The 13,702-nt window shown below is 38.7% G+C and overlaps 1 protein-coding gene across 1 annotated transcript in view; it reads left to right on the top strand.

Moving 5' to 3' along the window:
• The first annotated feature begins 2,203 nt into the window (after positions 1 to 2,203).
• LOC141945495 (von Willebrand factor D and EGF domain-containing protein-like) overlaps positions 2,204 to 13,702 on the top strand; it is a 188,259-nt gene continuing 176,760 nt past the window's right edge. The window contains exon 1 of the mRNA XM_074873778.1: positions 2,204 to 2,605. Within this exon, the coding sequence (XP_074729879.1) occupies positions 2,509 to 2,605 (97 nt within the window). The 5' untranslated portion in view covers positions 2,204 to 2,508. The remainder of the gene's footprint in view (positions 2,606 to 13,702) is intronic.

Genomic DNA, 13,702 nt, shown 5'->3' with positions numbered 1-13,702 from the left:
TTTAAATTCCCGTATCCATCCCTACCATTGAAAATCAATTATTACAAGATGGACTGGTGTCAGGCCTTCAGTGTTGTGTTGACTTTTTGTACAGACAGTGAAGCTAATTGTTTCAAGTGTTCACTACCCAGACTCAACTACACCAACTTTCTGGGGAGTTTCAGGTTTTCTTCTTACCGAGGTTAATGGTGTGGAAGCAGTGAGACTATTTTCCAATATTTTTCTGCAGGTTCTCCATGGGTTTTGTTTCCCATGATTTTTTAGATTAAAGTTTGGCAGGGGAGGGGAGAGGGTGTTTGCTATTTTTCTGAATTCTGTAAGACGTTGTCTTGGGCTGGGAGAAAAATAGAAATGGAGAAATGTTTGCACCTCATTGTCTGACCTGGAGCTGTCTTTCCTCCTGAAATAAAGGAAGCCAGGAAAACTCCTTGGGTGAGACAATGGGAAGGTTGATTTCATCTTTATCAGGAGTAATCACATTCAAAGGGTCCCCCTGATTAAAACCTGCTTTGGGACACAACAGGTAAGGGGATAAGAAAGTCTACAAAACTGTCCCTTTTCTCCTGTTGCCCCGAATACCTTCCACTTACATTTTTTTTGCCTGGTTACCTTGCTTTCAGTATCCAAAAACCAACAAAGGCTAGATTGTTTGTGGAAAGCTCTCTTGCTTTGCTATAAATTGGTTTTGGTTGCCAATATTTTGGCAAGGATAAATCTCAACCCACAACAGATTTCAGTCTTCTTCATGTTAAAGTTAAACATTAGAGCTATGCCTTTTAGGCCAAAACTTAGTGTCAAAGAAGACTGGGCCCCTATCAGTGTGTAGAAACTGCCAGAAATAAATTCAAGCATTAACTGAGAAAGCCATATAGAAGTAGACATTGTGTCCTCTTTAAAATAAACTGGAATTTTGTCATGCATCATACATTTGTACTCAAGGAATGGATGGGGATCTCTTACGGGGGAAAAAATAAAACAAACCAACCCAAAACAGAAATACTGAGCTTGGTATATAATCTAGGTATATAATCTAAACATCTGTAAAATCAATGGACTCACAAAGGGCTACAAGCCAGGCCTATGAGATAGCTAATCCAGTAAGATTATTAAAAGCAGCGATTTTGCAAGATCGAAATCCAAAATCAAAATTAAGAATAAAGTTTTAGAAGTTTCTTCTTAAATAACCTATAATTTCCTCAAGGAATCCAGAGCTAAAACTACTCAAGGGATGTAGTTAAACCAAATGAACAACATTTGAAACTCCTTGGCTGTAATGCAAAATATTTTTAATGGCTTTGTTTATGCTTTTATACTAAATGCTCCTCACAGTGATTTGTGTGGAATGTTTACAGACTTGTGTATTACTCTGTTATCAGATAATTTACAATACTCTTACTTAAGGAAGCAGACACAAAATAATCAAACTTGACAAGTCAAAGAAAAGTGCTGTCAGGTATGGAAAACAATGATCAGTGGGTGGGCATACAATATTTTCTAAATAAAATGCCATAAAAGAGTACAGCATGCGATTTGATAGCACATTTTTCATATTGAACATTAAGCTGGCAGTATGCATTGTCATACAATCAACATTGCTCACACCGACTAGAAGTAGCATGAAGGACTCAGGGCTTCGTGCAACAGGGTAGCAACAGGGCTCTTTCCAGTGAGACAAAACTTTACAAAAATGTGATTGAGCAACACGAGCGCTTGAATTCTTTCACTGCCGTTTGCTTCTGTTTCCTATTTCTGTTATTATTGCTGGTGAGCCGACCTTCTGAAACGTACATCTCATTTTTCACGACGGGTTGGCAGAGCAAACGCTGCCTCACTTTATTTCAGTAGCAAAGGACTATTCTCTAAAATACCAGCCAGTGATACAGTGACCCAAGATACAAGCCTTCAGGACTGCTGCTTGAGCTGCACAGGCTGCTTCTGTAACAGTTTTGCATAAATGTAACCTCCAGAAATCTGAAGCGAGAAACTATTTGCGAGCTTCTATTTTACCATTTTTTAAATCCCTCTCATATAAACACCATGTCAGATATGACTGCCATAATCTGAAGTTAGTGTTGTCTGCTTTAAACTCCTCAGGAGCAGGCATGTTTGGTTTACAACCCTAATTTCTTGAGGATCACCTCCTGCCACCGACACGGAGGGTACACACTGTTCTCACCCTCCGCGTGTGTGCGGGTGTGTTACGGGGTGTATAAATCAGAGCAGCTGCAGCCAGAGCAGCTGCAGGGACACATGCACTCCTCCGCTGATCTGTTTGTGTGGGTGGGTGAGTGTGGTTTGTGTATAGCTGGAGGGCTTCCCTCTTGGAAATTCTGGGATTAATGACACATTAAGCCCTCTCCAATAGAGTGGATTGAAAAGAATGAAAGAAAAAAAAAAAAAAAATTGAAACAGGCAGGCAGGCTGATGGCTTTTCCTGCAAAGTTTAGTACTTCAAAAGTTAACTTCTAAGCAACTGCAGATGCATGGATAAAATCTATCTTGGACAATATGCAGCAGCCCTTTCCTTTCCATCAGCATCTCCAACTTGTTGCCTACCTCTGTTGGATTCCCTTGTTGGCCATTAGCACTGAGTCAGCTCCATTAGGTAAGGATTTTGTACTTTTTAATTATTTGATAGTCATTTGGGGGATAGAGTTCATGTGTATTTTAAACTGAGTTAATCTTGCTTACATTTACTTTTGAATGTGGGTTAGAGTGATACAGGGCTATTATTAGAAAGAGTCTCCAAAATAGAATGGAAGTAAAGTTAAAATAAACAACTTATAAGGTAATGAAGAAGGTCACAGTGATAACAAAGCTTGCTTACAGCACACAATGTTTATTGTCCATTAGAGCACTTTCACTTTCCTTTTTTTCTTTTTTTTTTTTAAATAAACAAATTACAATCCTGTGAAGATTCTTATTCCCTACTAGAAAAAAAGTGATTTAAAGAATATTCATAATGTTTTCCCATAAATGGAATATACAAAATGAACCATAAAAGAAGAAAAAGCTTTAAAATAAGAATCTATTCCTCTAAGGAAAGAAGTATATACACCATATATCAGAGCAACATTATAGGTTAGTTACTTACACATATAATAATACACAGCTATACAGTCTCTGGCAATAAAAAGTTCATAAGTAATTTTTCTACTACTGTACACATTAAATGTAAGGCTTGTTTCACTCTAGCATAGAGTTCGGAGAGGACATAGTTTTTACATATGTAGCTTGTTTATACAGCTTTATTAATCTACTGCAGGAATGCACTGAAAATCACGTTAGACATTATTCAACTAGTAAAAACAGAGTTAATAAAAATATTGAGAAAAGTGGTAGGACCAGAGTGTAGTGCTGTGAGTGATTATGGATACAGCTTTGGCAAACTGTGGGGGCACTTCCCCCTTAATGGAAATACTTTGCAATATTTTACAAAATTTAATTCCAGTAGAGTTTCAACTAGTCTTAAAACTGATTGTCAGCCAGCACTCATTAGCTCGGTGAAGATAAAACAATTTAAAGCACTCTTCATTTGAATATCAAAGGATCACCCAGAAAGGTTTGCAGGACTAAACACAAGGCAAATGACTTTATCTCCTTTATCTTCAAACAATGCCTTTAATTTCTGAAAACTTTTGAAGGGTTGCCAGTTTTATGGAGTGTAGCAGCTACTTATCTAATAGAACAAGCTTTTCATCAAGGGGAAATGACTTTTTAACTCCTAGTAACTAAGTAACTGTATTTGCCACTGTATTTTTGTTACTGAAGGTAATATGTATAGACATACTTATTAAACTGGGAACACAAAACAAGAATTAGGAAATAGCTTGCTGTCTCTTAGGTGATACGGAAGGATTCATAAGGATTTTTTTGTGGGTTTTTTCATAATGTGAACTTGAAGTAAATGAAACTGCTGAAAAAAGTTTACATTCTGACAGATTGTGCTGTGGCATTATAAGGATATTAACAGAGCCATATGCTGTTTACTTTTGTACTCTAACAAACCTACTAATCCCATAAGAATTTAACTGTGAATAAGGAACGTCTGACCAAACAGCTTTTTGCAGATGCCTTGTTAAGGAGAAGATGAAAAAGTCCTTTAAGGACCAAGGAATAACTTTATCAACTTCTGCAGTCTTATTTTAGGGAACGAAGCTCCCAGTGACTGAGTATATTCTCATTATTTGGGGTTTTTACATCATTTCCTGTGACTGAGAAACATGAAAGGGTTACCAATAACGTCTGTAGCTGCTTTCTGGTAGAAGATTAAGTAAAGCATCAGGGACAAAAGCAACTCAGTGAATCATAGATGGTGGGAGGGCTGACACAACACAGAGCTTGTCAGACTGCTCAGATGAAATTCTGTAAATAAGTCAATCAAAAGAAAAAGACAATAGATTTTTTTACAGAGGTATTTTAGACAAAAGTATTTATCTTAAAATAGGTGGTTGCTTGTAACATCACCATCGAGATGGAATTGCTCCCCATCCCCTCTGGAGCCTTTTCATAATGTATAATTGAAAAAGTTTATAATTTGGATATGAGCTGCCTGCAAAGGCACCAGCCTCCCTCAAAGCTCATGAAATCCACTGGAGCTTCACTGCAAGGTGTTACTTATATAGTAAAATAAGATACAATTAATTGTTTGCAAGTGGATTTTCCTCAACTCTGAAACACATAAGAAAAAGTTCGAGCATATCCTGAGGTGAAGAAAGAAAAGAGGAAGGATGGTGTCAGGGGAAGGCTAGGTGCCTACAGCCAGCAGGAAAAGATGGTTTATTCTCAAATGAGCCAAATGGTCTAATTTGATTTAAGAAAGTAAATGAGAATAGTCTAGCAAAAATTACTCAGTATGTCTTCCATTTTTATCAACCCTGATCTAGCTTTCACTAGAAGAATGAAATGAAAATCAGAGTATGTAATCTGCCTTGTGTGCTGCCCACAAGCAACCCATGATCTCACTGTGAGCTTCTGCTGTAAAACCTGAGTGCCATGGACTTTCCATGCTTTAAGCAAAAATCTTCTGGAGATGAGAGAACATTTCCCCATGAGTATTTCAAAAGGGATAATTCAAACTATTCAGGACCTTTCCCACCTGCTTCATGTATCTACCGCAGATGACAAACTGTTCCATCCCTTGGTCAGGTTTCAAACACATCACCCGGGTCCCCAGCAACCCCCCAGAGCCCCATAGCTCTTGCCACCCTCTGGGTCCCGGAGCACAGGAGGGGTGCAGACACCCCCAGGGAAGCCCCAGGGTATCTGGCCTGGAAATAGCTTGCAGGGATCAAGCTCTTGGGCCATGAGTGGTTTTGGTGATTTTTGAAATTACACTGGAATTGTTCTGTGCTGTGGAAAGCACAACAGACATTTATAGCACTGTGCAAACAAAAAATACCCTGCTGAATGCTTTCCTATGGAAGTAAAACCAAGACTCCCTGGCCACGGCAAATAAGCAGTAACAACTCCCAAATGGAGAGGAACAACATTTACAGCATGTTTCTCTCCCGATATTATTTTTAATTATCAAAAGCTGTTTACCGGTTAATATTTTATTTCCCACTTATTTAAGTTTTTGTCAGCATCAAGTAACCGTCAACATCAAGTAACCCCATTGGCCTCATGGTCTGGGATTAAGCCAGTTCATATTGTTTGAACTAAGAGTGAAATTTGATTTTATCTGAATATGTGTTGTCAAAGTGAAGCTAGTAGAAAGGGTTGTACAATGATTTCTGTTTGCTGATAACTTTTTTGTTCCGCTGCTTTTTATCTGAAAGACAACAGGGTTATGCTTACTGCAGGAATAGTTCTTTCGTAAGAAAGGCAAAATTAGGTGGCTGTTGCAGTCTGGGGGTAAGGGAACCTTTTCACCTTATAGTGAATGTGTTTGTGAATCTCCTGAGTAGTATCAGTATATCACTGCTGGATTTTAGGAATCTGAAAACAATCATTAATTTTCATTAGAAGATTAAAAGGCAAATGTGTGAGCTACAAATTATTTCCCTGCAAAATATCGAAGTTACACAGGCTTACAAAATATGTTTGGTGTGAGAGGGCTGCCTTTCTACTACATCTCAAGGATTTGCCTATTTCCCATTGACCTGACAAATGCGTACACTGTTTAAACTCTTTAACAGCTATTTATTACTCTGTGCTGTACTAAAATTGAGGATCATTTTATTAGATGCTGTTCATAACAGTATAGGACATTCATGGCCAAAATGCTTGTTTTAATGGTCCAGTTCCTCTAAGTTATTTTGTCTCCAAATGACAAATCCGAAGAAGTATTGTATACATCTAACTTCCTTTGCAATCGATAGGAGCTGCAAGTAGTCAAGACAGATCAGTATTTGTTCCTAAATTGACAAGACAAATTGCTGCAGAGAGGAAGCATCATCATTCTATTTTACAGATGGGATGGAGACGTGAAGTGGCTCAAGGTCATGCAGAAAATCCTTTTGGTGGAGCTGAGATCTGTACTGAGGCCTTGTGAGTCACAACCCAGCCCCATTAACAGCAGCACAACTATAAATGAAGTGAAAGCAAATATAGTAAATAGGAGTGTAATAAAAATGCTGAACCTTTCTCCATCTTCCTTGTAAACTCTGAGGTCAAATGGCTACACACAGAAACTGAAGGGGACACAAAGTATTGTTGTTGGGCTTTAGACTACTTAACATATTTCAGATGGCCTATACTTGAAATTTCCACCAAATCCCCTTTGACTTCAATCAGTAAAGGATCTATTCACTTCCAAAATGTTATACCTACATTATTATACAAATACAGTTGAAGAAAAGAAGGAAAAGTCATTCCTGCACTAACTTCATTAGAGACATAATTCTTTTCTGTTTGTTCCTACTTCTTCCTAGACCACTTCTGTAGCCTGATAAAACAATTCTGGCTTTGAAAATAGCTGTTTCATTCCAATATATTTCTTCCACTTTTTTGGTGACCTGGTCTTGCTGCTTCAAAAGTCTGAGAATATTATGAGAAATACCATTTTGGGTTGTTTTTTTTTTTTTTTTTTTTTCACTGGGTTTGTGCTTTACCACTTTGATTAGTTTGTTGGGGAAAGTTCTCAAGGCAGCCAGACTACTGGTTTGTCTGATTTTGTCTGCAAATTTGTTTCTTTGGACTTTTGTAGGTTTGTTCACTTTTTGGCTGCTTTCTTCCTGGATGAAGTGTCTTTCTTGTCACCTCACAGATGGAGATTTAGTGTGGGACATTGCTGATGCCCAATCCACTACAAAAATGGATATTGTCTTTAACAGTTGATTGGCAGTATATATTGCTTGTTTAATGATTTTTGAGTTTTCTTTGAAATAGTGTATTTTACCTTCAGTTATGACCTTTATTAATTTCATTGTGGCAGCTGCACTATGTGTTTTGCCCTAAATAGAGATTATTTATGGTGAAATCTGAAAAAAAGTGGATTAATTTGAAGAATATTTTTCATCTTACTTTGTAACACCACTAAAACCATGTGTTAGTGCGTGCAATTGTTTGTACAGCTTTTCTGGAAAGAGTTTTGTGTGTTAAGCTCTTAGGAGATTTACTTAATGAATGTATGTACTCATTTGCTTCTTTCTGACACATATTATTTTGATTATTCTGACGTCTATTACTTTGATTGCTGTGTTCACACTGCATGGCATCCACAGGGAGCCGCAAGGGAATATTCTACATATTGAAAGGAAAAAAATTGATCGCCTAATATAGTTGAGGGATTGTAGTAGTCTGCTCTGCTCCTTTTGCTGGTTTTATATTAATTCATCAATTGAGAATGAGTTTATCTTATTCCCCTATTTTGTTCACAAAGCAGCTTCCACAAGCTGGATAGCAATTTATCTGTATACCACAATAATGTAATGCATCTCCTGTGGTAGCTGGAGCATTTTACAACTCAACTGTCCCTTGACAGTTTTGTGTGTTGACAGTTTCAGTAAATGGTCTCTCATGTAGTATCTTGCTAACTCCTCATCAGCTCAGTAGCTCCTGCACTTTCCATGAACTGGTGGATACCCCAACTTTTCATCCTCCTTATGCTAATAAGGAAAGGCATAACATTTCCCATCCCAGACTCGCAGTCTTACTTTCTCTTCATTTTTTAAATGGCTGATTAAGTTATGTTAAATTTATCTCAGAAGGTAAAAGTCTATGGAAGAAATCTAGAAGATACAGAGAAAAGTGGGTTCTCAGAATTTCCTGAATTAATAGGTCTATAATGAGTTTAATGGTAAATGTGGAGAATGACTTGGGATCTGAACTAGACCATTCCTTTACAGAAAGGAGCCTGTCTTATGTCAGTTCCTGCTTGATTCTCATCTCCGTTTAAAATTGTATTTTGCTGATGTTTGTCTGTCATGCAAACTTTTAATGGAATTTTATCTCACTGATCTTCTACAGACCTATATGAAGAGCAAAGGGAGGTCAAACTGAGTCACTAGTTTATTTAATAGCTAAGCTAACATTTTGTAGTTCATAATTTAATAATGAAAAATTTCTTTAGAATTAGCATTATTAGACCTCACTGAATTAGTCAGATATGTTATTTGTTGATCTGGTCCAGCTACCAGAACAGGCAGATTCGCAAACATCTTTCAGAGATTATTTTTAATAGTCTTCTTTGTCCCTTTCCTCCAATTATTTACTTTATAATCAACTATGGGTATACTATAAAGTTAGTTGACTGTGACTCAGCCTCCCTCAGGAACACAGCATAGATACTTTGATTCATTCAGGCTACCTTATCATCAGCTCTGTTCTCTTCTTAAATAGGCTAGAGAAAAAAAAAATATAAACATTCACAGAACCATTTGCTCTGTTTTTTTATTAGTTGTTAAGATTAGAACTGGCAACAAAAACGTAAAGAGGGTGAAACCTGAATAATTCCTTGTTTCTCTTTTGCAAGAAATACAAGGAAAATGAAGACGAGGCTCTTTCCTACACCAATGTATTTGCAACTCATTCTTCAAGTGCTAAATATGTGGACATTTCATTTTCTGAATGTGTATAAAACAGAATAAAAATAAAGGTAAAAGAAAGCTATCCCTTAGTTAGGCCATAGCCACCCCAGAAGCTGTTTTTTTCTCCAACAGAGTCTTGTAAGTGCCACCCATGCCCCATAGCATTCCTGAGGTATTTGGGCTTCTTTTCTCCTATAATATCCTTTAAAAGTCTCACTTGTAATTGTTGAATATAGGAATCCTTCAGATTCAAATAATTTTGAGTCCTTTGCCTGGACTAGTTATTTCAATTGATCCTGTAAAAGAAATCCCTCATAACTAAACAGTTACACTGGGAAAGCTGGAGTAGCTTGAAGCATTCCCAGTCTGGAGCAAAGATGAATTTTGTTCATCCTCCACTCCCTGCATGGGGCTACCTGTGCAGGGACATGACCTGCCCTGCCCAGTGGGTCAGCATCTGCCACAATGGCAGCAGGCAGGACTTGCTTCTGCCCGCTCAGTGTGTACCTCCCAGCACAGCACCAGTGTGATCCTGATCACAGCAATACACCTCATAGGAGTGAAGGTTTGATATATCCTTAAGATATCATAGACAAAGACTACGGCCATGTAGTAGCACTCGGGCTTGGATGAGGAGGGCTGAAGATCGACTTAATTCCTGTCCCTCGTGTGTGCTTGTGTGAGGGCATTAGGCTTAAGGATACTGATGTACTTCAGGATAGCTGGATGTGAGTTGCAGACTATGATCCCAGCACAAGCTATACCTCTCCCAGAGGAATTTCACAACTATTTGCTCCTCTTGACATGATTGCTGTCTTGCAATACAAATAGCTTGGACATAAATCATAAATCTACTACCCATTCCCATTTCTTCACTTCTTCCTTTTTCATGTTTTCCAGTAACTGATATCTTAGTCATGAAAATCACCCACAGTTATTCCTGTTGCTTCATAATGTCTGTTATCCAGCCATATCCTGGGCTGCATCAAGAGAAGTGTGACCAACAGGTCGAGGGAGGTGATTCTCCCCCTCTACTCTGCTCTCATGAGACTCTGCCTGCAGTGCTGTGTCCAGCTCTGGGACCCCCAACATAAGAAGGATGAAGGACTCTAGCAGGTCCAGAGGAGGCCACAAAGATGCTCAGGGGGCTGGAGCACCTCCCCTGTGAGGGCAGGCTGAGAGAGTTGGGGATGTTCAGCCTGGAGAAGAGAAGGCTCCAGGGAGACCTTATAGCGGCCTTCCAGTACTTAAGGGGGGTACAGGAAAGATGGGGAGGGACTCTTTGTCAGGGAGTGTAGGGATAGGATGAGGGTAATGGTTTTATCCTGAAAGAGGGTAGATTTAGAATATAAGAAGATAGATATAGGATGTAGAAGATAGATATAGAAGATAATATAGATATAGAATATAGAAGATAGATATAGAAGGTAGATATAAGAAATTCTTCCCTGTGAGGGTGGTGAGACACTGGCACAGGTTGCCCAGAGAAGCTGTGGCTGCCCCCTGCCTGGAAGGGTTCAAGGCCAGGTTGGATGGGGCTTTGAGCAACCTGGGCTAGTGGAAGGTGTCCCTGCACATGGCAGGGGGTTGGAACTAGATGAACTTTAAGGTTCCTTCCAACCCAAACCATCCTATGATCCTATGATTCTGTGATTTCTTGTTCTGTTTGCTATTACCTATTCTCTTTGCATGGGTATGTAGACACTTTCTCTTATTTAATACACTCCTGACAATATTATTCATCTGCTGTTTCAAAACAACTTCATCTTCTGTCTTAAGTCTGAGCTTGGAGATTGCCTTCTGAGAATACCAGACAGCCTCATTAAGTGCCAACAGAACGCAAGGGGACCTGGTGAGCAGTGCCTGGCCAACCCCATGCAGCTCCCAAGGGCCCTGGCACAGAAGTACTCACAAGGTCAAAAAACTGTGCTGGAAGGAGCTTTACCACTCAGGGTGGTGGCAGAGACACTAAAAAGTACTTGTATATGCAATGATGAGCTGGAAAACAAGTTGTCTCCCAAAATCTGTTTTTTGTGATGGTATTGGACATTACTTTTTTAAGACCCTTGAAGCAGACAACTTTATTCTGGCTTCTTTTAATCAGGTTTGCTGAGAAATCCTCCCCTGGTAGTGAAGCACAGGCTTTCTGAAAGACCCTTTGGTGAGGTTCTGAGATTTAAAACCTTGTAGCTGGTCAGCACACAGGGATAATGCATGCCTTTCACAGCCCTAAAATATATTAATACTGATGTTGCTTTCAAGGGCCTAAACTGAACAACAAACTAAAATGTTGCAATCCTGGGAAGGGTAGCACCTGTGGCCCCATGTGTACATAAGCATAGGAAACACCATTTTGTCCACCACTGCTTCATTATCACTAAAATTAGTGATGCAGAAATGCTGCAAGAAAAGTTATGATGGTTTCAAAAGATACACCATACAAATCCACCCATTAAGTGGGATTTTTGCCTCTGAATTCCATCAGGGGCTCACGGCTGTTACAGCCGAACCCTGCACTTATCTGCACAACAGTTTATAGACTATACGACTTTCCAAAGATAACCTACTTCAGGTTGAGTAACTGCTGTTGATCCACACAGGAAGGTCTTTTCTCTGTCTGATTGCTTTAACAATTGAAAACAATTAAAAATTTACTTTCCCACTGAGACAGAACTGGGAAAAAACTGAAGTGCTAACTGATAGCCTGATATTTTGTTAATCACTTCTGACAGAAAAGATGTTGTGTTTTAGGATAGTGGAGCTGGATCAATCTCTTCTGTCACAGACAAGTGCCCTCAGAACCGGTCTATCGATTATACCGCAGAGAATATCTTTAGGTCTCTTATTTGAATTGTTTCCCTTTCTATTAGTAATTAAATACATCTGGGAATAAGAGCTTCAGTGTCAGTCTCCCATGTGTTCATCTACTGTAAAGGTATAAATAAGTGCAATGAACAGCAGGTTCATTCATTCTATGGCGTAATGTATGTTTGCTATTTATAACAAACAAAACAAAAAAAAGCAGTTCCAGTACAGACTTAGACAGATAGACAGACTGATCAATCAGTTGATCAATACATGTTTTTTTGGTCAAAACCATACACCCAAGTGCATGAGCCTTCCTAAGATGAAACCTGTACCCCCAAAAAAGTAGAAGTCTTTTCAAAACTTGCACATTTCTATGAAAACTTTCATTAACAGCATATAAAATAATCAGCATTTAAAATTCCTGCCCAGCTGTAACCCAAGGATATATTTTTTAAAAGAATGAACAAGCTAAATAAAACGGGCAGTAAATTTCAATATTAGTAATGATACTTGTTTGCAAGTCCCAACAATGCAGAAAGGAATGATTTATGTTCATTTGTGCTTATGAAGCCATGTTCTAACACACTGTTTTTCAACCGTTTTTTTAATCAAAGTCCCTTTTCTGCTAAAAGAAAGCTATGGAGTATCCTGTATCCCCTATTGTTTTATGTTAAAAAGAGGGCAGAAGGGAATTGGATATTTTGCATAAAGAAAACAAGATTAAGTGAACTTAATTTTTGCTTTACAAAAATCATAATTTTACTGAAAGCAAAGAAATCCTTAATTTGGAAGGCTCTGGTGAGGGTCTTGAAGCTGGGGGCAGCAGGTACACAGCAGACAGACAAACAGGGATATATCTGAGTGAAGTCTGCATGAAGGGCTGGGGGCTGTTGCACTATTTGTTACATGAACTGAAATCTGATGTCTTAAGAGCCCTCATAGCTTAAATAATATTTCAGCCTTAAGATATACCTGAGAACATGCATCCTCTAATATCAGAGGGTTTGAGCAAGGGGCTGGTGAGGCGTTCCCCACCCCATCCAGTGCAGGTGGCTGGGGGTGAGAAAGGCTGCTCTGGGTCTTGCTCCATACCAATATCTAATAACTTCTTCAAGGCCACAAGATTATTCCTTCTCCTTAAAGCCACCTTCATTTCCTAAAGTGTTGTCTAGCACTAAAGTGCGCTGTTAAGCTGCTGCCATGTTTTTCCATTCTGGTAGAAATTATTGTTCTATATAGTTAGATTTTTAAGAGTGCATTCTGGCATCCATTTGGGGAAAAGGCACTATATAAAAGCAAAATCAATACAAGGGACAGTTATATTTCCTGAGCTTTTTCATTAGCTATAAAATATATACATTCAAGAAAGGAGGGGGAAACAATGTCAGTTTAAGCTAGACTGAAAGAGGACAAGACAAATCACGAAAGAATATGCATGAATGTGTACTGGCAGGAGTATGAACTATGCAGCTTTGCTGGGCACAGGCAGAACTCTGCTCTCACTACATCCAAATGTTCCTGCAAGACACTGACCTCTCCTGTGACAGGCATCAAGACACTGGAAAAATACAGAAATATATGTACTTTGGTAAATGAGGTGTTTCTTGACTTGTTCTCAGTTTTCGTTAAAACCAGACTGACCATTGGCTGAATATTCACGGGGAAACTTTGCCTTTGCTCAGCACTACGAACTAATAGAAGAGCAATAAAATAGTGCTGAGCCAAATTCTTCCTCAAATCCCCACTGAACTCCACCCATGCTATCTTTGTTCTTTTCTCCCAAAGTAGACTAAGATATTTTTCTTGCTCCCTGAGCAGGCTGCCCTTTCAGGTATCCTTGGATAAGTCTCTCATAACCTCATGCAATATATTTTCTAAGATTTGCAAACATAGAGCTGGACAAATTCTGAAAAACTGTAACC

This window comes from Strix uralensis, chromosome 6, assembly GCF_047716275.1.
Source record: "Strix uralensis isolate ZFMK-TIS-50842 chromosome 6, bStrUra1, whole genome shotgun sequence".
Lineage (NCBI taxonomy): Eukaryota > Metazoa > Chordata > Aves > Strigiformes > Strigidae > Strix > Strix uralensis.
This window is presented reverse-complemented; position numbering and strand designations above follow the sequence as displayed.